Genomic DNA, 26,733 nt, shown 5'->3' with positions numbered 1-26,733 from the left:
TTTACAGTGTTGACTCTTCAGTCCATCAGAGAGAAGCTTCACTCCTGAATCCTGCAGGTCATTGTTACTCAGCTCCAGCTCTCTCAGGACACAGTTTGAGGATTGTAGAACTGAAGACAAACTCTCACAGCACTGAACAGTGAGATTACAGCCCTGTAGCCTGTGTAGAGGACAAACACAATATTTAGGTGGTCATCTGAGACCTCATTGATCAACAATGCTTACTCAAAAAACTATGTGTACACCAGCTTTCACCCTTATGGTCAGATGTACTAACACCAAACTGAACATGAGTATGTGTGTTCCTCCACACTAACTTCATGAGTGGTGAATGCAGATTTCTTGTGTTTTTGTCTAATGATCTCTCTATATTGCTCTGAGGCATGTCTATATCTCCTGCTGCGTCTCATGTCAGATAAACAGCACAGTGACAGACAAGAATGAGAAATACTACAGTAAGAACTTATGCTTATTTGATGTATTTGTTGTGGAGTTAATTAAAGCCTTTCTGGAGCGAGGAGTCACACACAATGTTGGTACAAAGTTTTGGTGGGTCTCAGAATTGCAGAGATTTGGATCCTATTTTAATGCCAGGAAATTTAAAATAAGAGACTGACTTGTGTTTCTATCACCCCAATATGACTGTACACACACTATACTACACACAGATCTGTTCAAACTGCTTACAACAGATGATTTTCATCATAGGTGCCCTTTAAAGGGAGAGTTCACCCAAACATTTACCCAAACATTAGCCTCAAGGAGTTCCAAACCTTTATGAGCTTCTTTATTCTGTTGAACACAAAAGACTTTTAAGATGAAAACCATTAGCCTTTGACCTTCATAAGTCAATGATTACAGGTTTCCATCTTTCATCAAAATATTTTATTTCATGTTCAACAGGAGAAAGAAACTTCCAGAAAGGTTTATAACCACTTGAGGGTGAGTAAATGAGTCAATTTATATTGTTGGGTAAACTATCCCTTACACAACCACTGCCAATATATTAATCTGGAGGTTATTAAAAACAATCTGAAATATTAAATATTAAACAATTATTCACAGTATTTTGAAGTGCCGACAATAACAATACTGTACACGTTCATTAACATGATCAATTGTATTATTTAATATCAGCAAATGTCTATTTCTTAAATGAAAACAAAACAGACTTTGACTTACTGAGCTCTTTTGGAGGATTTGATGACTGCTGATAGTCTGATGAGACACTCGTCTGATCTCTGGAATTTCTGAAGCTCAAACTCCTCCAGCTCCTCCTCTGAGGTCAACAACACAAAGACCAGAGCAGACCACTGGGCAGGTGAAAGGTCAGCAGATGACAGACTTCCTCTACTGAGGTGAGACTGAATCTGTTTCAGCAGAGTTTGATCATTCAGTTCATTCAGACAGTAGAACAGATTGATGGATCTCTCTGGAGACAGATTCCCTTCAAGTTTCTGCTTGATGTATGCAATTATTTCTCTTTTGCTCTGGTCTCTGTCATCCTGCTGTGTCAACAGGCCTCGTAAGAGTTGTCGATTGGACTGGAGTGACAGACCGAGAAGGAAGCGAAGGTAAAGGTCCAGATGTCCATTCTCACTTTCCAGAGCCTTGTCCACTGCAGTCTTCAGCAAATCAATCATACATTTAGTTTTGCTTTTCTGTCTACAAATACGTAAAGGTTGCTTGTTGAGCTCTCGAAACAGATGTTGATAAAGGGCTGCAATGAACTCTTGAATGCTCAAGTGAAGAAAGCAGTACATGGTACCACGAATGATCCCCGTCTCCTTCTTAAAGATCTGGGTACACATGCCCGAGTACACCGATGCCTTATAGACGTCAATGCCACAGTGTTTCAGATCGCTCTCATAGAAGATCACATTGTTTCTTTTCAGCTGCTGGAAGGCCAGTTTCCCCAGTGAAAGGACAAGTTTTGGATCCCAGGAGACATCTGGTGTGTTTTCTCCATCATACTTTCTTCTGCTCTGCTGGATCTGAAAGCGGAGAAAGTGTGTGTACATCTGTGTCAGAGTCTTGGGAGATTCCTGCAGTGTTTCAGCATTAGCCCATTGTTTCAGTTCAGTATTTCTGTTCTCCTTCAAAATATTCTGGAGAACAGTGGCTGAAATCCAGCAGAAGACGGGGATGTGGCACATAATAAAGAGACTCTTTGACTGTTTAATGTGATCAATGATTTCTCCGGCCTGATTCTGATCTGTGAGTCTCTTTCTGAAGTACTCCTCCTTTTGGGCATCATTGAATCCTCGTATCTCTGTCAGCCGGTCGATACAGTCAGCAGGAATCTTACTGGCAGCTGCTGGTCTGCTGGTGATCCAGATGAGAGCAGAAGGAAGCAGATTTCCCTTGATGAGGTTCGTCAGGAGAACATCCAGAGAGACTGCTGAAGATACATCACAACACGTCTCATTACCAGCAAAGTTCAGAGGAAGACGACATTCATCCAATCCATCAAGGATTAACAGGACTTTGAATCGTGTGCTTCTTGTGAGGTTCAGTCCTTTAGCCTCTGGGAAAAACTGAGTTATGAGGTCTTTTAAACTTTGTCTTTCTTTCTCCTTTAAGTTCATCTCTCTGAATGGAAGAGGAAATATGAAGCTGATGTCTTGATTTTCTTTCCCTTCAGCCCAATCCAGAACAAACTTTTGCACAGAGACTGATTTCCCGATGCCAGCAACTCCTTTTGTCAGGACAGTTCTGATCTGCTCGTCTTGTTCAGCTGCTTCAAACAAATGTTTGCATTCAACCTGTATCTCTAGTGACTGATGACGTCTGGAAGCAGCTTCAATCTGTCTGATCTCATGTTCAGTGTTGACCTGTTCACTCTCACCCTGAGTGATATAGAGATCTGTGTAGATGTTATTCAGAAGTGTGGAGTCTCCTTGCTGAGCAACTCCTTCAAACACACTTTGATATTTCTTTTTCAGGCTACATTTAAACTGATTGATGAAGAACAGCTCGCCTAAATACAGGAGCAAAGAAACAGATAGATTTAGTCTTGACTTTTCCAGCTATATTTGTAAGTGACAGTCTGACAGATGGCCATGAGTTGGGCCAGACAGAACTTTCAGACTTTTTTTTTCTATTTCTGTGGAGAATTTTGTAAACAATATGCAGATTACTGTGGAATGATTTTGTGAATATCATAACTAAAAACTTAATATATAAAATAAAAAATAATACCCTTTTAACTTCTAAAATAATAATATTTCATGTTAACAACACAAATCCAATTGGATCCACTTAATTGGTAAACAAAGCACAAGACTTTACAACAGATCTACTAAAGGACAGAAAATATGACTTTACAAACTGCACTGTAAATAAATCATGAACATTTTCATATTAGTCAACAATATTACTGAAATTAAATAACTGAATGAATATAAATGTACACACATTTACACAGTGAATAAATAAACTCAATGATGGACTAAAACTCTGTAAAAGTCTGCAGGTTTAGTGTAGGTCTAGCCATGAGTCTCTTACCCTCAAGAGTATCAGCAGCTTGATCTTGCTTCATCTCTCTCAGGAAGAAGAGTGTGAGATCAAGAGCTGCTTCTGTGATTCTGCTTCTGTTCTCATTATAGTCCTTTACAAACTCTTGACTGGTTTCTTCCTGTAAGATTTTCTTAAATTTCTCCAGTTCATTCTTCAGAAATCTGATCATTTTACTCTCAAGATTCTATAATTGAAGAAACAAGAACAATATTTAACCAAACGATTCATTCACACACAGTTGTAGATCCACAACCCACTCCAAATACATTATAATACATGATACTATGAGTCTGTTAAATGCTTGATTCTGATTAGCTGATGAACATTCAAAGGTTATTTTCAGATAAACACACAGCTAAAGTAGATCCAGGCAGGTTTTGAGCACATTACACTAAAGGGGGGGGGGGGTTCGCACACCGGACGCGCAATGCAGCGCACACACGACAGCTGGAAGTATCACACACCAGACGCACACATTCACATGTTATTAAAAATGAAATTCACAGCTACAAAGGACAAAAATAAACACAACACAGTCTTTGGATAAGATGTTTAAGAGACTAGTCCTACACATAGGAGCAGTTTGAGGACAAACACCTGACAAATGTCTGAAACACAACATCTGAACGGCTGTGGAAACCAGAGTCTAATAACATCTAAACAAAGAAATCTCTGCTAAACTTGGACTGTCAGTGAAAATCTAATAGACGTCTAAGATTAGCCCTAATCTAGACTAGTCATCAAATACACATGAATGAACACATATGTCAAAAGTTTTGCTAATTTACTGTCTTTGTTGCTATATTTAGCGGCTTTTCAGACTTTTCCCAGTCACAAGATGTCAAAAAAGTGACAAATCTTTTCTTTTCTGGAGTCACTGGAGATTTAGGAGACTCTGACGTGTCTGTACTGTACCGTTTCTGCTCTTCTCAATGAGCAGGGATTTCAGCCATTTCAAAGCACCAACTGCAAATTATTTAGCAACTTTATTCTCAAAACAACTTCTGGACCTCGAGAGTGTGAGGTGTTTCCCTGGTACAGTCAGATCTCTGCTTCTGTTTCAAATTTGATCAGTTTAATATTTGGCAGCAGTTATTGAACTTATGTGTTTATCATGTCAGAGAGATTACTGTACACAACATAGGTTTGGGAGGAGGCAGATTTCTCATGGCTAATCAATCCTCGTCACATGGCTATATAAGCAGCAGCCATTACACAGCTGACAATTTTAACAGATGCAGATATGCAAATTTATGCATACGTCACCTACTGACACCAAGTACATTCAGAATTACAACGAAACTAGAAGTTCTTATTAAATGAGTAAAACTGACAGGAAGTCGTTTCTCTTTCAGTGTCTTCTGTCATCATGACTGGTAAACATGTCAGAGAAAACAGCTGAATCTTCAGGAGCTAACTCACATCTCTTGTGCACATGGTAATGCTTACAGGGGCGTAATATTGGACGCTCGGTGGATTTATTGACAAAGTAGTCATGCTTGAATTGGAAATATTCAATAAGCGTGATATTTCAAGATTTTACATCTTCGACAAAATTATTCTGCTAATATTGCTAATATTTGATGCATCGCCAAACCCTACTCATGACTAATGTACATCCGTGATATTCATGTGTAACATTATATCTCATTATTTACAATAATATTCCCTCAACATTTATAGCGTAGTTCTGTATGGCTCAAAATAAGCTGCTGCATGAATTAGATTATGAAGAATGATGAAGATCCTGCTTATGCTGTAATGTGTCCTTTCTGCAAGTGATTTACTAATACTTTAAAGCGTAAATCCCTGCAGATAATGTGATATGAAATCAATTTAGCTTTGTTGAAATCATGAGAAATTAAGTCACGATCACAAGAAAACAAGAATGAAATAATATTTAATGCATGGCCCTTTAATAGTTTAAGACAGGTCAAGCAGATTCAGTTCTCTACAGTCTTGTGAACAAATATTTCTGTCTTTCCTGGAGTTATTTCAGTGACTTTAATTACTTAAAATGAGTTTTTCCCACCTGGAAGATTGACTGGAGATTGTCTGTGAAGCTCTTGTGTCTCCTGTGAGTCTCGTCTCCTGAATCTGCTGACTCGTATTCACCACTGTTAACAAATAAAACTACTGTAATTATACATTTAGAGGCAAACAGAGACAGATATTCATCCATTTATTTGCCTTTGGCTTAGTCTATTATTTATCAGGATCTGCCACAGCAGAATGAACCACCAACTATTCCAGCATACGTTTTACACAGCGGATGCCCTTAAAGCTACAACCAAGTACTGGGAAACACCCATACACACTCAGTCACACAGACAAACACTCATACATACTATATGCTGTCACATATTAAATGTAGATGAGAAATCACACACAAAACACACATCATTGTGGAGTTCAGCCACTGAAATACCTCAGAAAGTAGCTGTGGATATATGTGTGTGTTTTAAATTGACATGGAAATATAAAATTATGACTTACTGAAAATACTCTGAGTAAGACACTAAATCTGCCACCACGTGTCTGTAAATGTTTTAATGAGCCACCAAGTCATTCAGGAATGACTCTCTTTACTAAACTGTTGGTTCATATAATATGTTCAAAACAGTCCATGTGTGAAGAATAATGTAAAACACTAAATACCTTTGAGCAGATGATGGTGTTTTCTCTCTGAAGTATGGTGGATTCCACTCTTTAGAACAGTCACTCTTGAGAGACACAGAGCTGGACACACATGATCCTGATCTCACACTGAAGACACAAACACACCAGAGGAAAAGGATCTTCACAACCTGCTGCAGTCTCTCTTATGAACAGTACAGGACACATGGTTTTATCTTCCTGGACTTCATTTCCCATCAGCCCCTGTGCTCCTGATTGTCTCTTTGTAACACAATTAGCTCATAGGGAATTATGAATGATTCATTATCTGTTAGTGCTACACCTTTATTCTTCACTTGTATTGCCTCTTCCTGTACCAGCTGAATGTGTGTTAGATTAGTTCAAGTGTTCAGTGGAGTTAATGAAGCATTACTTGTGTCACACTCTAAACTGTTCATTATTTGCTCATAACTGTCCTTAATCTTGCCAAATACTCTAACTAGTATTGTATTGTAAGGTTGTGTTCATTTAGCTCGGGTTTTATTTTATTTCTGTTTATAGTTTAAGAAGGAAAAACTGAGGTTTAGATGTGATTTGTCAATTTTCATTACATTTATATCAGCCTATATTAAACAGGTCTAATAATAGTTGGAAATGTGGCTAACAGGGGTTTGATGTAAGATCACTTTCATTAGTCTAACCCTCCCAATATTGAAAATTACTCATTAAAACCTTTAAAAGTGTCTAACAGATAATAATAATAACACATTTTATTTATAATGAGCTTTTCTCAGACCCAAAGCGCTAACAGGCATACAAGGCAAACAAAGTAGAACAATAAAAACAGTTAACAAGACCACAATAAAACAATAAAATATGAACGATTCAATACAATTGAATGATAAATTAACAAAAATAATCAATCTCAGTTAAAAGCAACGATATAAAGGTGAGTCTTGAGAAGTTTCTTAAAACAGTCCAGAGAAACAGCATTCCTGATGCTGATGGGTAGGCCATTCCATAGCTTAAGCGCACTGTATGAAAAAGCACGACCACCCATAGTCTTTAGTTTACAGCGTGGCAGATACAACAACAGTCCAGATGAAGAATGACGACTGCGGGTGGGAGTGGCCAGTTACCAGGTCACAGATGTAGTCAGGTGCTAGCCCATGCACTGCTTTATATGTTAAAACCAGTCTTAAAATTAATAAAAAGCAGAATTTTGAATGTACTGTAAACGTCTCAGAGAGCTTGCTGGTAGGCCCCCGAAGAGTGAGTTTCAGAAGTCAAGACGTTTATGATACATATCTCAAATATTACGGTGGCTGAATTTGCTAGATAAGATAACTTTATATGACAAAGAGGATATTTTACTACCAGGGATTTTAGATGCATTATTTAAAGTTACAAAGCTGTAGATAAATGTTTAATGGTCAGATATCTGTCCTTATCAGGAGTATGAATGAAGACAGAAAAATGAAAGAAAATTATATAACACTGTTCTAGTGTTTCTTACATGCTGTGCCTTTAAAGTGTTGTGGAAGTATAATTAAAATGTCCTGATGAATACTGAAACAGTCCATGTGTGAGCAATAATGTAAAACACTGAATACCTGATGGCAGATGATGGGGTTTTCTCACTGAACTCTGGTGGAACACCTTTAGACTGATCACTCTTCAGAGACACACATGATCCAGATCTCACACTGAAGACACAAACACACCAGAGGAATAAACTGCAGGACAAACTTCAGTCTCCTTTACAAGAGTTTTAAGAGTTTGTTTTGTTAATTCAGCACAAACTAATAGTTGGCTGAAGGTCTGTCTGATCAGGTCTGCTACACAGGAATCATGAGGTAAACACTGACACATATGAGCTCTGGTGAAGATGACACCAGATCAAGCTGTCTGTAATCTAGACTGATCTAAACACATTACCTGAAGTTAAACTGAAGCTTTGTCCATCATTTGATCAGGCAATAGCAACACAAATAAGTGCATTATTGTTGGTCTTTGTTCTTCAGAGAAAGTGTTGAAATAATGGTGTAAAAACAGAGTCAATACCTGTGTTTCTCTGAGAGAGAGTCCTTTACTCGCTCCTCTGCCATACTGCAGTTAAAACACCAATGCAGACATCAGCAGAGCTTTGAGGAAACAATCAGCCGCTGACCATCACCTGGAGATGACAATACTGAGATTAGAACATCACACTTAGCAATCAATGCTGACTTCACTAAACAAGACCTTACTGAAACAGAGCACATGATGAGGGAGAACACACACTGACTTTCAGCCATTTCACAGCAGATATATTTATACTGATTAACATTAATGCAGTTGGTTTTACCCCTGATCGGACACCTCAGATATTTCAGGTTTGATCATTTGATATGTATGTGTCTGTCACGATAACTTCTGCTTTAGACAACTATAACTTATTATTTTAATTATTTATTAGCTTAGTTAGTAGTTAGTTAGTACTAAAACGTTACCAGTTAAATGCAGTTTAAGGATCATCCGCATTCTTCTGTTTACTGAAGCTCTGCTTTCACTTTCGATTTCCTGACTCTGTTTAAAGTTTATTCTGTGCTGAATGATGTGAAATTATCGAGTCAACCTGATATAGAAGAGCACAAACACTTTCAAGGGATAAAAATAACCCATTATATTGTTCAAATGACCGTGTTTGGACCGAGTTTAATCGGTGTTTGAGGCTTTGAGCTTCAGGAGCAGACAGTCCTATAAATCACGCTTATAAACACGCTTATACACATATAAACCCCTTCATCATCTCCACAAATAAGCGTAATGTAGAAATATTAAACTTACCCTGCAGAAGTACAGACGCTCTTGTGCAGCAGGAACACAACTTGAGCTCTTTTGACGCTTTCGGTTTGTCAACTTCCTCTTCAGTATTTTGGCGGTTGTCAAACTTAAATGTGCTTTACCGCCACCTGCTGGACTGGAGTGTGGAACAGGAGTCTGCAGACTTGGATCCAGGCAGATCTACGGCCCAGGCTGCAGAACCGCAGAACACACGTTTCAGGCACACACAATCTAGCACACACGATTTAGCCAAACCATATATGTTAACTAACTAACTCCTTAGCATTATCGCCACCTATTAAAGTTCACAAATATGATTTCCCATTTCAGTCATTATTATTATATGGTAACGATCATTTTAACATCTCTGCAGTTTCTGAACTCAAATTATGTAAATACAATTAATTAGTTAAAGACACTTATGACTTTATTCACGTGTCCACATACACAAAGAAAACATAATAGACCGTCTAATTGTAGGATTAAGTGTAATAAACTAATTCAGGATCTTTATATTATCATACTTGGTTAAAATCACTTTGTTGTAAAATATAAAAAGCAAACAATAATGTGTCACATTAAAATGAATTACTATAGTTAATCATTTAAACAATGTATAATATAGTTATAAACTGATTATCTTAACTGATTATCTGATTATAAACTACTATCTTTAATAAACTGTCACAGCTGTTAGTTATTTATATATATTATTATTTTAAATTAGTTATTAATAGTTAATTTGTTTCTATTGCTAAAGTTTGGTTTAAAAACAATATATTGCTTACTATAAATTACTACAGTATTTCATGTGGGAAATCTTTAATGAAAAAGTTTAGAAAATTAAGCAAATACACACTATTAAATCGCTGGAGTAAAATATTAATATAGTGTTATACATTATACAAATTAAACCTGTTCAAAGTAGATCATTCAGCAAGGCCAGCAAACGAGTATCTGCTATATTGATTCTGTCGGATAATAATGACTGATCATCTATGATGACTGATAGAAAACTGTTCAGTCTATTAAACTGAATGGCGATCGGAAACAACGCTCCTCATTCGCCCGTCTCGATCGCAATATCTGTGAAAAAGTAAGCACTTGTTTATTGTGTACAATATTTATTAACTATGTATATCAATATATATCGATGACGATGTCCTAGAAGACGTTAATAACATTAACAGCTGTCGTAACCATGTATGGTTTGCCTAGATTGTGTGTGCCAGATTGTATGTGCCAGATTGTGTGTGCCTAAAGCGTGTGTGGTTCTGCGGGCCTGCAGCTGGATATTATTGGAGGCCCAAGCAGTTTTACGGCCTGGGCAGTTTTACACCCCCGTTGTTCCTGATGCGTCCAGTAGGGGAGGCATAACAGTATTATTATACACTGTAAAAAATGTCAGTGAAAACTACAGTAAAAAACTGTAAAGCAGCAACAGTAAAAGACTATTTAAACCAAAATAGTATATGACTGTATTACATACATTAAATCACCGTAATTTAAGAAAGAGTACATAACTTTAATTTTTACTCTTTTAATATGTAATAAATACAACTTTTTACAGTAAAAATATATTTTTTTGGTGAAATAAATAAAAAAATACCGTAACTTCTCAAGCAAGTAATTACCCTAAAATCAACAGTATAATTCTGTGTAAAAACACATTTTGTTGATGTGTACTATGAAATTTACAACATAAAACCTTCAAAAATTCAACAGAAACTTACTTTAAATTCTACAGTAACAAGAGGTTAAAAGAATGGTATATGTTAGTCAAATAAAAGGGATAGTTCACTCAAAAAGAAAAAAATCCAAACCCGTAAGACCTTTGTTCATTTTCAGAACACAAAGTAATATATTTTGGATTTAATCGTAGTTCCTCCCATAGACAGCAAGGGTTCTTACGCCACAAATTACAATGTTAAAATCCAAAGTATTTTAATTTCTGTTCCGAAAATGATTAATGACATTTTTTTTTTTTTTGGTCAAACCATCCACTTTGTTGAAAAACAAAAACAAAAAACAGCATATGCTGGTAAGGTATGCTGGTTTCAATGCTGGTCTTGCTGGTCTCAATGGTGGTCAGGGCCAAGATATTACATTGAAACCAGAATACGGGCATCAAAACATAGGCTACATCACCAGCATATGCTGTTTTATTTAGGGCTTTAATGTAAAATGTTATAATATTCTGTAATTTACTGTACTTTTGTGTATTGTTCATTAAATAGGCCCTATGGATCAAATCTGACATTTAATTGCTAAAGGCAATGAAAAACAAATTCAAGATATAATTGTAAAAATACAAATATATCGACCTTTATGTAATCATTCATTCGTTCATTTTCTTTTCGGCTTAGTCCCTTATTCATCAGGGGTCACCACAGCGGAATGAACCGCCAACTTATCCAACATATGTTTTACACAGCGGATGCCCTTCCAACTGCAACCCATTACTGGGTCCATCCATACACACTCATTCACACACATACACTACTGCTTGTCTTTGGACTGTGGGGGAAACTGGAGCACCCGGAGGAAACCCACGTGAACACGGGGAGAACATGCAAACTACACACAGAAACGCCAACTGGCCCAGTCGGGGCTCGAACCAGTGACCTTCTTGCTGTGAGCACTACCCACTGCGTCACCGTGTCGCCCACTATGTAATCATGTTGTAAAAATATTAGATTTTTCATATTACTTTGTATTTAATCACAACTATATAGGTTAAAGGCTGAAATAAAAGGTTGAAATAAAAGATGCTAGAATGAGCAAAAATAAAAGATGAATTATGAAGACAATTATGAAAGTGTTTTTAATTATGAAATGTGTTTTATTATTGATTATTTATTATTAAACAGCATGTTTTAAAAATTCTGTAAAAAACATGAACACACATGCAGAGAAAAAAAAATCACGATCTGCATGCAATGCAAGTGGTGAGTCCAGTGCCTATTTTAAATTTTTTCATAGGGTAACTTGCAAATTGTGAAGTTGGGGGAAGACTTTTTGTCTGACGCAAAGTGTATTTATTTAACAATTACTTGTTAACTTGAGTATAAATTACGAACATTTATACTATTCAAAGTGCATATTTAAATGTAGTAATAGCACCACTCAGTAAACGAAGGTGAACTGTCAACGTTATTTTATATTTCAGTTGGCGAAAAATGAGCGCGCACACCGTTTAAAATGGCGGAATAGCACCGCCCAATGAGCTAACGTGAACTGTCGACATTTTATATTTCAGCCGCCGATTTAGCGCGCCCGCTCTTCAACTTGTGATGCTTAGTGCAAACCTTTGGCACCTGCTAACTCCACTTCTCTTTTCGAGGTAAGTCTGTTTGACAACACGGTTCTACACTAAAAGTACATTTTTACAGAATCAGTATTAGCGATGTTGAGTTGCAATTTCTGTGGCAAGTCAGTCAAATCATTGAGGGCTTTTGTAATACATTGCAAACTTCACCGAAATGAACCGCGTTTATTTAAGTGCTTTGCAGCCGAATGCAAACAGACTTTCTGTACATATGCATCGCTTAAGGCTCATTTTTACAGAAAACATAACGTAAATGCGCCTGTTAACGTTGCTGTCGGGACAGATGTTATGCCTATTAAATGTGCAATGGCGTTATGTGATCGACAGTGTGAAGATGCTAAATCTCTAATAGCACACTTGAAAGACCACATTGTAGAAGGACGTGTTGTGAGTTGTCCCGTTAGAGGATGCACAGATGCTTTTAAAGTTAAATCTTCCTTTACCTCCCACATGTCACGGAAACACAAACATTTCACAGAAAGCACAATTAGTGACTTGTACAGAGACTCGTCGGCTTATCAGTCACCTTCACAATCTGTAACAACCGAATTAACGTCACATGACTGTGGCCATGAATTTGAATGTGATGTAGATACATCCGACGATTTCAACGATCTTTTTCTTAAAAATATTTGTTTATTTTACTTAAAACTGCAAGGGCAGCTCTTAGTGCCTGATTCAACCACACAGAACATTGTTGAGGAGATTCAAAATATACACGAGTTGGGTCAGACATATACTTTAAGTAAACTTGCTTCACAGCTAAAGAATGAAACATCCTTAACAGAAGATGAGATCACCAAAATTTGTCAGTCTGTCAAGGAATCTGATCTGTTTTCTGCATGTCATACAGGGCCAATGAGGACTGCACACACAAGAGCTCAGTGTTTCAAAAAAAAATTCAATTATGTGGAGCCTAAGACTGTTTTGTTAGGAAGGGATGAGAACAGAAAAGATAGGTTTGCCTATTATGTGCCAGTCAAAGAGACTTTAAAATGCTTATTGCAGTCTGATATGTGGCAGGATTGTATGTCTGAGGAGCACCCCACTGACACACCCACAGATGTTTTAACTGATGTTACTGATGGCCAGATGTTCAAATCAAATGACTTTTTTGTTCAGAATCCATCAGGCCTAAAACTAGTACTGTATCAGGATGCATTCGAAGTTGTTAATCCTTTAGGCTCTGCAAAGACAAGACATAAAATATTAGCTGTTTATTTATCTGTAGCTAATTTGCCACTTCATGTAAGGTCAGACACAAACCACATGTCACTTGTTTTATTGTGCAGAGAAAAAGATTTTAAAGAATTTGGGCATGCTAAGGTGTTCTCTAATTTACTAGCAGACTTAAAGTATTTGGAGGAGAATGGAATTCCTGTTTCAGATGAAACCGTAGTAAAAGGAACGGTCTATTGCATTGCCGGCGATAATTTAGGATCCCACTGCATTGGTGGGTTCTCTGAAAATTTCAGCCGTGCAGAACATTTCTGTAGATATTGTCTAATTACTCGATCTGAATTTCAGGGTGATCCAAATCTGTGTGGACCAGCCCGGACAATTCAAAACTATAACTCAGCAATTGACCGCATCCAAGCAGAAGGAGCACAAGACGTGGAAGGAGTAAAATTCAGGTCAGAATTCAATACTTTGAAATACTTTAATGTGTGTCAGCCTGGTCTGCCACCTTGTGTGGGACACGACATATTTGAGGGTGTTTTGTCATATGATGTGGCACTGTATCTGAAATACTTCATAAAAAAAAAAACATGGTTCACATACTCTACATTGAACAGGCGTATTAAACAGTTCAAATACTGTGCCTCAGATGCTGCTGCTAAGCCATGTGAGGTCAACCCTCAAGCAGGTAAGCTCACTGGAAATGCAATACAGAACTGGAATTTTTTAAGACTGATGCCTCTCATAATTGGTGATCAAGTGAAAGATGCAGCAGATGATGTGTGGCAGCTGACTCTGCAGCTGAAAGACATTGTGGACATGGTATGTGCTCAGAAAATCTCTGTTCCTCAAATTGCATATCTTGAAGTCCTTATTGAAGAGTATTTAGAATCCAGAACATCTATATTCCCCGAAACTAAGCTGAGACCTAAGCATCATTACTTACGCCATTATCCAGCACTGACTCTGAAATTTGGCCCCTTGATTAGATTGTGGACAATGCGTTTCGAAAGCAAGCATAGCTATTTCAAAAGATGTGCAAGAAATTTGAGGAATTTCAAAAACCTTGGTCTCACTTTGTCTAACAGACATCAGATGTTGCAGGCTTATTTATCAGCAGGCTCCAATGGACAGGCTGTTTTGCAAATTAAAGGTGGTTCTCCATTCTACTCAACACTGTACAGTAAAGGCATTCAGGATGCAGTCAGACAATATGGTTTCACTGATACCAACACAGCTGTCACAGTAGAAATGGTTTATAAAGGAACAGCCTACAAGAAAGGACAGTTCCTTGTCACAGGGTATACTGACTTGGTGGAATTTGGTGAACTTGAGCTCATTTTGGTAAAAAACAACACCGTTTATCTTTTGGTGTCAATGTACACAGCAGAATTCCTTCCTCAGTACCATGTGTACTCAGTGAGGAAAGACAATGAAATGATCCAGTGTTTTAACATCTGTGACATGATTGATTTCTATCCATTGGCTGCTTACTTGAAAGATGGACAACGACTGGTTCCATTGAAACACAGTGTTTTGTCACACTAATTATGTCTTGTGCTGTCAAAATTGAGAGTTTTTTTTTCTTTTTGTCTTTTTACATTTTTTTACTCAGAATGGATGACGTAGAGCCAAGCAACATAAGCAGTGCCATTACTAATGTGTTACCAGACCTACCAACCTCAAATCTAAATATTGTATTGGAGACATTACAATCTTTAGGTGTGGGAGCCACTGAAGATTTACAGTATATTAAGGAAGCTGATCTGCTCACAGTACTGAGACCAGTTCAAGCTAGAAAACTGTTGGCTGCATGGAAACAATCCAGTAAGTACATTATGCAGAAAGTTACATTTACTTGTAAGTTAAGATAAAAAAAACAAATTTCATTCTGTACATTTAAATTTCAATTTATTTTACAGCAGAGACAACTGAATTCCATAGTCAGTCAACATTGACCTCTCCAGTGTCCTCAGCGTGCTCCTCAGTCTCACTGTCTTCCTCACCCTCACCATCACCCAGACACATGATTGCTACTGCAGATTGGGTCGACAGCTTCCAGATTCCATGGGAGAAGCTCCCAGAAGCCTTAATGCAGAGTTTGGAGAGAGGGAAAAGGCCAAGCTCAAAGTTACGCAGAGAACTGATCCGAATTGTAGTTGCTGAAATGATGCATGCCTCTTCTTCTCCTGGTAAACAATCCTCCACAGAGGTTGCGAAGAAAATGGTAGCAAAGTATCCACTGTCACTGCAAGATGTTATAGAAGGTGATGTGGTAGGAACAGGATATCACTCACTCGTCAAGCAGCTGCAAGCACGAATTGAAAATGTAAAGCGGTCTTCAGTACCAAGAATATTGAAGCGCAGACGGGGGTCAGATGAATTTGACACAGATGAAATCACAGCTGAACAGAGGGCAGCTGTTCAGGACACATATGGCTGCATAAAGTGGGAAATGAAGTTTATGCCAGTGAGTGAGACACTGGAAAGCCAAGAAGAGAAAAAAGAGAAAATGAAAGTGATATTTGAACAGGCAACCTTCAACACAGAGGAGGTAAAACATCTCATGAAGTGCACATACTTCTCCCAGCGTAAATCAGTGAACAGTGGAACCGATCTGCAATTCCTCATGCAAGAGTGGCCTTTCTTATTCAAGGAAGTTGGCATGGCAGTTCACTTTCATGAATTAACTGGTGTTTCCCTGAAAGAGACTTTCCTCAGTAATGTTGAAAAAAAAGGAAAACGTGTTTTAGATTTCATGAGAAGTGTTTGTGCAGTAAAAAGCAAACATGTTTTGCAAGCGGCCACAAAGCTGAAAATTCTGAGAGGACAGCTGGAGGGCTGCTCAGAAGATGTAAAAGATCTGGTGCTCCTCATCCTCTCCTACTTTAATGAAAAAGAGGAGGACTTGTTCTTCTATGTGGAAGAAACTTGTATGGCAAAAGAAGTACAAGTGGAAGGCTTACCTGTGACTCCATGCATCATTGTATGCGGTAAGTTGATCTGTTTTTTTGAAGGAGTCAGAGCTCATGTGTAATACATGTGTAATAGTTATTTTCTAACTATGTTTTCTTGCAGGAACATCATGTTATGCTGCAAAGCATTTCATGCTGAGTGTTGACCAGAAAATTGTCAACGAATACATCTCCACCTTCATCTCGGCTGTTTGCATGATGTTTGCAACCTACTACTGCCTCAACATTCACTATCCTGTGGGTCTGGGCTCCACACTTGAGTTTATTCAGAGGTAAATAATTTTATTTATTTATTTATTTTAAACAAATCACTTAATCTAGTGGTTAATTTTGAATTCTTGCATTCAAAAAGGTGTTTCTTCAACATCAATCCTGAGAAGGGCACAAAAGTGGAAACTAAGAAAAACAAGAAACAGCTAACAGTGAATCCAAGAGTCCTCACACTCATTGCAGATCTCTCAGATCATGAGTGGAGAGAGGCATGTTAAATATGGACTTTCAGTTCACATCATTTGAAGTGTTAACACAACACGTATACACCACTAATTGAGTTTTCAGTTTACCTTATCTGTTAACCACCAACAAAGAAAGTACGTTTTTAGTATTTGGGTTAATGATAATGTTTTATTGAGCATTGTTTTTGTTTAATTGGTAAACTGGCTTATTCCAGATTTTGTTAAAAGTACAATGTAACAGACATTTTTGTTAAAGGCTGCATTTGTTCCATTTTTTTTTCTAGTTTTCATTGAGGGAAAGAGCAAATTTATATACTAAATTTATTTTTCTAAAGATGTTACAAAACAAATTCATTATACTCCCTGCACATAGTGTTATATGCTTATGATTTTGGCATTTATAATTATTATTAATTTATTTTTTTTGTTTCAAAATATTCTGGTACTAGCAAGGAGTTCAGAGTGTTTGGCTGATTACATGCGGAGTTTAATAAACCTTTTGGAAAATGCTTTCCAGACACCTTTTTTTCAGTGATTATTGTGACACTTCAGATTAAGTTAATGACTGGTGGGATTGCTAAAATCTAAGAATCTACGTAAAAGTAAGTAAACTAAACACTTGAGAATATTTATGTAATTATTTTTACACAAAACAGCATGTGTAAACACATTCTATAAGCTAAATATTGCATATTGTGTAAAATTAAAGCTTTTATCTTCTAACACATTTCAGGCACTGCATTCAACCTTCACTAGATGATGACTTCAAGGAAACACATTTCTGGACAAAAAGTGTTAATTAATACTTTTTTTTTAATAATGTTTATTTTTTTAAAAATTTCACTTTTAATGAGACATTTTTGTTGTATCCACTTTATTGAACAGCAACACTAAAGTTCATCAGGAAACAATGGAAAGAGATCAGGATTGCAACTTTGGTTGCTGCAATAACGGTATGTGTTGTGTTGAACTTGTTGAGCGGCTTGTGAAGCACAGCTGTTGTTTTTCCCTAAATGTAGCCATTTATTTAGTACATGTAGTGTGCATACTGCTTTTAAAAGAGTGAAAGATATGCTTGAAACATTTTTGTCTTATTTAGGACAATATATTTTCTTATGTCTGCCAGAGTTTGAACACAAGGACTCTCTTTTCCTGACAAGTCTCTATTTGGATAAGAGACCTTTCAAGTATAAATTTGGGTAAGCTTTGTTGATTATTAAACATCAATTTAAAAGTACTAATAACCTATTTAACTCTTGCTTTACCTTACACAGATGGGCAATTCGGTGCTTCCAACTTTGCAGAAACGGGGTGTGGCCAGGCTCTAAGCTTCAGTGAGTACCAAGCGGCAACCTCCCGCTCTCCCTCAGGAGGCCAATACGGAAGTAACTGAAACTGCAATTCATCAAAATTCCGCTAGTCCTGGCTCCATAATAGAGCAAAGTGCAATTGAGCCCACTGTTAGAATGGCCAAATTTACAGCAGAAAAAAAGGTGTTTACAGCCTGGTACAAAGAACGATTTTAGTTCATATAGCTATTATTACCCTCCATGACAACTGTGAGGGGGGTGAATTTTTTTATAACTCATCCATTTCCTTTATTTTAGGTTATATTAAGTTTGCATAATTAAGGGCGTGGCCACTTGAGTGACAGCTAGGTCTCGCTGGTCGCCGTCACTTCACCTCAGCTGAATCCGGCAGATTAGCCACTGATCTCGGCATATTCATCGTATTTTTGTGTTGTTTTATGTGGCTTTACACAGTCGGCTGCCTTTTGGACTTATTTCTTACAATTATCAGATGATATGGGATGCTGTGTGCACTTAATTGTGCTCACAAACCATTCACGTGGCCTCGTTTCCCATGTGAGTAAAGTTATATACTTGTATACCATCTCTATAAATGTATTTGTTTGATTTAAGATCATTTATCATTAATATTTTTCTTTAGACCTGTAAAGCACTCCAGAATGTGACAGAATGATTAGCTGTAGGCTCTAGAACAGTCACCTGAAGCGTTATCATACAGTGTTATGCTGGAGTTCATCAATAGTCTTGCATTTACTAACACACACACACATCTGAAGTGTTTGGAAGTATTTCGCGTTTACCTCCTGTAGAAAAACGTCATAAGAGCAATGTTTAGTGGCTCAATGTATTACAACAGTGTTTTTGAAAGTCTAATCACTTTACTGATATAGTGTACAGCCAAGCACATGTGGTCAGAACACAAACGAGTCGCAGGTAATAAAGTATCAAGCGTTTCTCCCAAAGTAAAGTCTGTCTGCCAGGTCTAAGCAAGCTCCGCCCACTCTCCGCCTCTTTGCCCTTGTTTGGTATCCCGCCGTGGGTGCGATGACGCGCGAACAAAATGGCGACGGTTGGCCGCGCCTACTTGTGGCTTCTTTTTTTTTTTTTTTTTTTTTTTTTTTTTTTATTAAAGAATGCAAATATACAACCACAATCAGGAGATCGATATAAGAGACATACAAAGGAGAAAATACAAATTACATTAGCTGCAGAAAAGAAAAAAAAAAAAAAAAAGAGATTAACAAAACAAAGGAAGGGGTGAATAAATTATAATTGTATAAAAGTGTATGAAATTAAATTAAGAGCATTGGGAAAGCGTTCTACCTCAAATCAGAGTCCGTAGACAGCAGTTCTTCATATAGGACCAGGAATCTGACACATTTTTTGTTTTTACATATACGGAAAGATTTGAGCAGTGAGTCAACTTCAATCAGAAAATGTCGAAAAGTAGGGACTGAAGCCATGCATTTTTGCTTATGTATAAAAAATTTTCCAAACAAGATAAAAAAGTTGAAAATAAATTCTTCAGATTTATGTGAAGATTCTGAGTAATAACAAATAATTTCTTTTAAACTAAAAGATTGTGCAAAGGTAGGAGGGGTGTTTAAATAACGATAGAGGTCAAACCAAAATTTCTGAACAAATTCACATGTACAAAATAAATGTATTAAAGTTTCCTCATCCTTACCACAAAATGTACAACTACTTGGAATATCAACATATTTGGAAACAAATGAGTTAGCCGGATATATTTTATGCAATATTTTAAAGTGAATTTCTTTAGTTTTATTAGGAAGGAAGTATTTATGAGGCAAAAACCAAGCTTTTCTCCAATCTATATTATTAATTAATGCAGCCCAATGAAATTTGCCTCGCGGAGCAATACGATTTCTTTGCTGAAGAATTAATTGAATATGCTTATTATTGCATTTCTTATCATGAAAGTCAATGCCTTCCAGTACTAATGCTGATTCTTTCATATTTTTTGTATTGTATTGCATATGACTTTTGACCAGATGCATTAATCCTGTAGGTATAGCTTTAAGAATAGTATTATATTCTCTAAAGGGAATAGGAAAGTCATGAACAGTCATAAAGCGCTCATAAGATAGTAAATTACCAAAATCATCAAATAAAGAAAGTAAATAAATTATGCCTCTATCAAACCAGTTAGGATAAAAAAGAGATTTATTTCTAACAGTTAAATCTTTATTATTCCACAAGATAGTTTTGTGGGGTGAGAAGTTGTGGAGGTAACACAACTTCCATGCAAGAAGAGCCTGCTGATGAAAGCTGGCTAATTTAACCGGAAGTTTACTATGCAAGAAATTACATTTTAAAATAAAGGAGAGACCACCGATTTTATTAAACATATAATTCGGAATGAAAAACCATATAGAATTTGGATTTAATAAACATCTTTTAAGCCAATTTATTCTAAATGCATTGACAGATCTAAAGAAGTCTATGGCTTCAAGTCCCCCCTCACTTCTACATTGTGATATCACATCATTTTTTAATTTGTGGGGCCTATTTTTCCATATAAAGTTGAAGAGAATTTTATTAATGCTTTTAATAGTACCATCATTTGTATACAAGGAAAGTGAAGGGTAGACAAAGCGAGAAAGACCTTCCGCTTTTGAGAGAAGAACCCTCCCATATAGAGATATATCTCTTTGTAACCAAAGATTAAAAATATTTTGTGTTGTCTTTAATCTACTACTAAAATTAAGATGTTGCCTGGCTATTAAATTTTGTGATATGTAAATGCCTAAATACTTTACTGAGTCTTTAACTGGAATACCTTCAATTATTTTGTCATCACATTTATGCAAAGACATTATTTCACATTTAGATAAGTTAAGTTTTAGTCCAGATGCACATGAAAAAAGTTTAACTATCTGAGTGGCTTTAAAAACTTGATTTTTATCTCTTAAAAAAAGCGTGGTGTCATCTGCTAGTTGAGAGATTTTGATCTCCCTGTTAAAAATGGAAATACCTTTTAAATCCTGGTTATGCATAATACTTAATGATAATAATTCAGTAACCAAAATAAATAAAAGTGGGGAGATTGGACATCCCTGTCTGACACCGCGTTTTATAGAAAATCTTTGTGAGGTGAACATATTAATTATGACGGAACTGGTGATCCCTTTATAAAACATTTCAATTATATTAATAAAAGAGGAACCAAAACCAAACTGTTTGAGAGACTTGTGGCTTCTTTTGCGCTCTTCAGAAACCTATGGGTGACGTCACGGATACTCCGTCCATATATTTTACAGTCTATGGTGAGTACATATAAATTATAAGCTTTTAAATTAACTGCCATGCATCAATTTGTCAGATCATACATGCTACTGTTTGGTCAGTTGCTCAACTAACCTTACTCTGTTGGTATCACAAAATTGTAGAACTAAAATTACCTTTCATTAAAAGAGTATTTTATTACAACCCAAACGTGTTTCCAATCTTCCCTTTTATAGCAGTGGATTGTCCTAATTTACAATCTCAAAACAGATTTTTATGCTTGATCTCAACTGAAGTGTAATTTTATTTTAGTTTATATTTAACTTAATTTTATGCTAGCTTTTAAAAGATAATAAAAAATTATATTGCTAAAGTTGTCTTGCACATTTACAGAACAATATTACCACACATTCATCACATTGTCATCTTAGTAAAGTTTGTTTGTGTTTAAAAAAAAAAAGAGTAAAGAAAATCTCAGCTAAATTGTATTATATTTATGTACATTGTTTACATTATTATTATTATTCTTTTGAGTTGGAAATAACACAAACTGCTCAATATTTCGAAACTGCAGCAATATTTACTGTAGCTATTGTGTAAATGCTAAAATTAGTTATATTTATTTAATAACTATTAATGTTAGAATTGTTCCTTTTTTGTTTCTTTTCCCCTGTTCACAGAGAGGACCTTCTAAAAGTTCCGGTTTTCTGAACATTGTATCCTGTGTGTAAGAGACCTCTCTTCAGTCAAGTCTGGACCCAGTCAGACGCCAGTCTTAAGGATAATTGATGGTAAGCAGTGTTATAGTATGGTGTAACAAATGCTAGGTAGACTCAAGCAGTCGTGGGTGATAAAAATTGTTATTTCATCATTTCATTTTTGTAATTAAAAAAAGATACACAGTATAAATACACAAATTAAATAAATGGTGCATTTATGTTTTAGCTACAGTAGGTGTATTTATATAGAGGAGCAGGAGTGCTGGTCAGAAATAAAATGGAGAAGCAAATTATCAATTTAATAATTGAAGCATAAAAATTTATATAAATTACCATTTAAATGGACAAATAAATAGACAATTGTAAAACTATTTATTTAATTCATGTTTTAAAATGTGAATTAATCAAAGCGTAAAAAGTATATTTATTCATTCATTTTCTTTTTAACTTAGTCCCTATATTAATCCCTTTATTGTGGGTCGCCACAGCGGAATGAACCGCCAACTTATGCAGCATATGTTTTACGCAGCGGATGCCCTTCCAGCTGCAACCCGTCACTGGGAAACACCCATACACACTCATACACTACGGACAATTTAGCTTACCCAATTCACCTATACCGCATGTGTTTGGACTGTGGGGGAAACCGGAGCACCCGGAGGAAACCCACGCGAACGTAGGGAGAACATGCAAACTCCACACAGAAATGCCAACTGACCCAGCCGGGACTCAAACCAGCGACTTTCTTGCAGTGAGGCGATCGTGCTACCCACTGCGCTACCATGTCGCCCTAAAAAGTATATTAATAAATACTTTTACTTTGCCACATGATTTCCTCGAGTTAATCGATTTTTTTGTCTATTAACATCATTTTACAACTTTAGATTATAGTGTTTACCATCAAATTTTATATCAATAAACAACAATAGTTGACAACAGAACAGCATTAACAATACCTGCAACACTGTGATTATAATAATATATTAGCATAATGCATTAAAGGAATGGTTCATCTAAAAAAGAAAATTCTGTTATTATGTTCATGTAGTTCTAAAAACGAAAGACCTTTGTTCATCTTTTAAACACACAAAAATATATTTTATATTTAGTCCAAGAACTTTCTTATCCTCCCTTAATAAGTACATGTAATCAGTAGTTAAATAAAAATGTTATGATGATGTAACTGGTGTTATGATATACACTGGGTAATGCTCCCAGTGTACCATGTTATACATCAGAAGTGTTGTTGAAAATGTTTCCCAAAAGTATTATCATTGCTTCACACAAGGAGCATTGCTATCTGTGGGAGGATCAGAAAGAGCTCTTAGATTAAATAAAAATAATAATAATTTGTGTTCTGAAGATGGACAGAAGTCTTAAGGTTTTAGAACAACATGAAGGTGAGTAATTAATGACAAAATTTTCATTGTTTGTTCAACTGTCCCTTTAATTATGACCACACACTAAAAATAATGGTTTGGAATAAAAGATAAAGTAAAAGACTCTTTATAGCAGACAATGATGTTTGTATACTCTTTTGAAAAATGTACTGTCAACACAGATCTTTAATTGCAGTTTAAAGCAAAAATGGCACACAATGTAAATATTTTATCAACTTTATATTTAAACTAGTTTTTCTACAAATATATATTTTTAAAAACAATTATTTTATTATAGTTATAGCAATTACTCAACCTAGAAAACTTTAGTGTATTTTTTGTAAGAATGACTAGGATTGTATCTGATGACTCCTATCTGATGATTTAGTACAAATTGTGTGAATTGTTGAATTTAGGCTCCAAGCTGACAGAGTGAAGCAAATACTTATGATAGCTCAGTGCTGAGATGTGTCTATTTTAATCTTTTGCCCTAATATTGATTATTAATTATTGTATTTATTATTAAAGTGGCCTACAAAATTCTATGGTGTTGCTTGTGTGCAGTTCATTGGTAATCAATTAAAGAAAAGAAGACTGAGTTTATTTCAGTTCAAGCATATTTCTCTTGAACTAACTTGTCTTTGTGTCTGTTTTCTGCAGAGAGATCATGCCAGTCCATATTGAAATAGTGACTACATGCAAGACTTCAAGCAGTACTACATTTCAAGTTTGGAACATACACAGTCCTGTGTCTTCCGTCAAGTGTGGGCTCAATACTATTGTTCAACCAGAGCAAGCAGCCCTGATGGATGTACAGTATATGTCTTCATTGATTATCCTTACTTTTATATATGGACACATTTTATTTCCAACATCAACACGCCTTTGTGAGTACACTGGTCAAGTTATTGGATCAGCTCAAACTGTTTTAACACAGTCCCTGTATGTAGTTTCATTAAAATCTAATAATTATAGTTTGTGCCTTCAGTTGCTATAGACTGTATTTACTAGTTCATTTTGCAATTTAAAAAACCTGATTGATTGTTGTAAAATCTGTGGCAAACAACTGTAATGTCTTTTGTGTTTTACCGTGTTTTTTACGGTAAAGTTCTGGCAACCAAAGCTGCCGGTAATTTTCTGTAAAACTGAACTTTACAATAAAATACTATTATATTTAATACAGTTGTTTTATGTTTATTACGGAAATAGAATGTAGTTAGTTTTACAGTATATTTATTATACACAGTAGTTTACTGTAAAGGAATTTACACTTACGACTGCTATTTTTAAAGTAATTTACTGTAAACATGTTTACAATACATTTGTTTTATTTAACAGAAATTTACTGTAAACATACAGCAGTTTTCAACTCTAAAATTTACAGATCATCAAAAAGTATTCTGTAAAGCATTGCACGTTGCAACCTTATATTTTACGGTGAACTTCTGGCAACCACAGCTGCCGGTATTTTACCGTATATTTCACCCGTTATTTTTTACAGTGTAAGCCTCCAGAACTTTATCATCACACCAAACCAAACGCGGCACGATGAAAAGGTATGCTAAATACGTGTTTAAAACATTATCAAACATGAAACTTAAACATATTTTAATTAGATTAAGGTCGATATGAGTGTCAATACGTAAACAAATTGGTGTAATATAACAGCAATGTGTTAGTTTGACTCAATTTTAGCTAACAATGTGCAAGCTAGCTGCATGTTCTACATCTCGCTTTCTTATGTAGGCTAATTTTCTTTTATTCTTTGTCTGTCTTTAGCCTGCATAATGCTTTTCCTGGTAAGGTATTTTTTTTAATTATTGTATATTTAATAATTTATTTAAAGATATACAGTTGAAGTCAGAATTATTAGCCCCCCTGTTTATTTTTTTCCCCAATTTCTGTTTAACAAAGAGCAGATTTCTTCAACACATTTCTAATTTATAATAGTTTTAATAACTCATTTCTAATAACTGATTTATTTTCTCTTTGCCATGATGACAGTAAATAATATTAGACTAGATATTCTTCAAGACACTAGTATTCAGCTTAAAGTGACATTTAAAGGCTTAACTAGGTTAATTAGGTTAACAAGGCAGGTTAGGGTAATTAGGCAAGTTATTGTATGACACTGGTTTGTTCTGTAGACTATTGAAAAAAATATAGCTTAAAGGGTCTAATAATGACCTTAAAATGGTGTTTAAAAACTTAAAAACTGCTTTTATTCTAGCCGAAATAAAACAAATGAGACTTTCTCCAGAAGAACAAATATTATCAGACATACTGTGAACATTTCCTGAATTTGTTCAACATCATTTGAGAAATATAAAAAAAATGTAATAAAATTCAAAGGGGGGCGAATAATTCTGACTTCACCTGTATATTTTCTCATAGATTAAACAACACACTATAGCGTGGTCTACATGTAATATAATGCAATTCTGTTCTAGTTTAAACAATTAAACTATCATATATCTGTAAATGCATAGAGAAACTCACTATTATAAATGCTCTGCTAATTTTGTTTATATAGCTATACGGTACATTTGATATATTAGCATGACAGGTTTCATTGCACATGCATTCATATTGTTCATCACATATTGTTCATAACCAAAGACATGTGGTGCAGGTGAATTGGGTAGGCTAAATTGTCCGTAGTGTATGAGTGTGTATGGTTGTTTCCAAGAGATGGGTTGCAGCTGGAAGGGCGTCCGCTGTGTGAAAACATCTGCTGGATAAGATGGTGGTTGTTACGTAGTGGATGCACCTCGCTACGCACATAAGGTTAAGGATGACCGCTATTAAAAGAGGTCACCCGGAGTCCCCGTTCCTGTTCCCCAAGCACTCACACACAGGCCAAGTTGCAAAAAAGGGGTAACAAATTTATTAAACAAAAATTCCAGTATAGGAAGCAGGGAACAAAAAGGCCAAAACAATAAACAAAACAAGGTACGCTACCTATTATTAAATTTCTTACCTAAAACCGAAAATAAAGTTCCGTAAATGAAAAACAATTCTGACCTCCATAACTATCCATTAAACAGGAGAAAACTGGACAAAAGAAAAAGGGGCCTTCCCTTAGATCATTCAGCAGTAAGTAAACATTTAGCCACAGCTAACAGAATACCGTCCTAGTACCGTATTTAACAGAGTATCTCACCAGATTACTTTGAAA

General features: G+C 35.9%; 2 protein-coding genes, 2 long non-coding RNA genes and 1 pseudogene across 4 annotated transcripts in view; 3 read left to right on the top strand and 2 right to left on the bottom strand.

The window, feature by feature from the left end:
• Positions 1-8,312, bottom strand: part of LOC130223492 (NACHT, LRR and PYD domains-containing protein 4E-like) — an 8,330-nt gene extending 18 nt beyond the window's left edge. The window contains exons 1-7 of the mRNA XM_056456337.1: positions 8,200-8,312; positions 7,749-7,841; positions 6,178-6,285; positions 5,552-5,636; positions 3,508-3,703; positions 1,183-2,980; positions 1-160 (exon numbers count right to left, since the gene is read on the bottom strand). The exon at positions 1-160 is cut by the window's left edge and continues 18 nt beyond it. Of these exons, the coding sequence (XP_056312312.1) occupies positions 1-160; positions 1,183-2,980; positions 3,508-3,703; positions 5,552-5,636; positions 6,178-6,285; positions 7,749-7,841; positions 8,200-8,243 (2,484 nt within the window). The 5' untranslated portion in view covers positions 8,244-8,312. The remainder of the gene's footprint in view (positions 161-1,182; positions 2,981-3,507; positions 3,704-5,551; positions 5,637-6,177; positions 6,286-7,748; positions 7,842-8,199) is intronic.
• Positions 1-26,733, bottom strand: part of LOC130222340 (gastrula zinc finger protein XlCGF57.1-like) — a 410,257-nt pseudogene that overhangs the window by 67,744 nt on the left and 315,780 nt on the right.
• On the top strand, positions 12,162-15,289 carry LOC130222420 (uncharacterized). The gene is made up of 3 exons (XR_008836453.1): positions 12,162-12,304; positions 13,817-13,923; positions 15,084-15,289. It is a non-coding gene; the product is annotated as an uncharacterized LOC130222420 (long non-coding RNA).
• LOC130223491 (uncharacterized) lies at positions 15,495-16,980 on the top strand. Its single transcript, XM_056456336.1, has 3 exons — positions 15,495-16,461; positions 16,547-16,715; positions 16,796-16,980. Exons 1-3 carry the CDS (start codon positions 15,495-15,497, stop codon positions 16,929-16,931), a joined length of 1,272 nt encoding a protein of 423 aa, XP_056312311.1. The 3' UTR covers positions 16,932-16,980.
• Positions 17,244-18,232, top strand: LOC130222406 (uncharacterized). Its single transcript, XR_008836440.1, has 4 exons — positions 17,244-17,690; positions 17,784-17,851; positions 18,025-18,097; positions 18,173-18,232. It is a non-coding gene; the product is annotated as an uncharacterized LOC130222406 (long non-coding RNA).

The sequence above is a fragment of the Danio aesculapii genome, chromosome 4 (assembly GCF_903798145.1).
Source record: "Danio aesculapii chromosome 4, fDanAes4.1, whole genome shotgun sequence".
Taxonomy (NCBI): Eukaryota; Metazoa; Chordata; class Actinopteri; order Cypriniformes; family Danionidae; genus Danio; species Danio aesculapii.
Note: the sequence above shows the minus strand (reverse complement) of the source record. Positions and strands in the feature narration are given on the sequence as shown.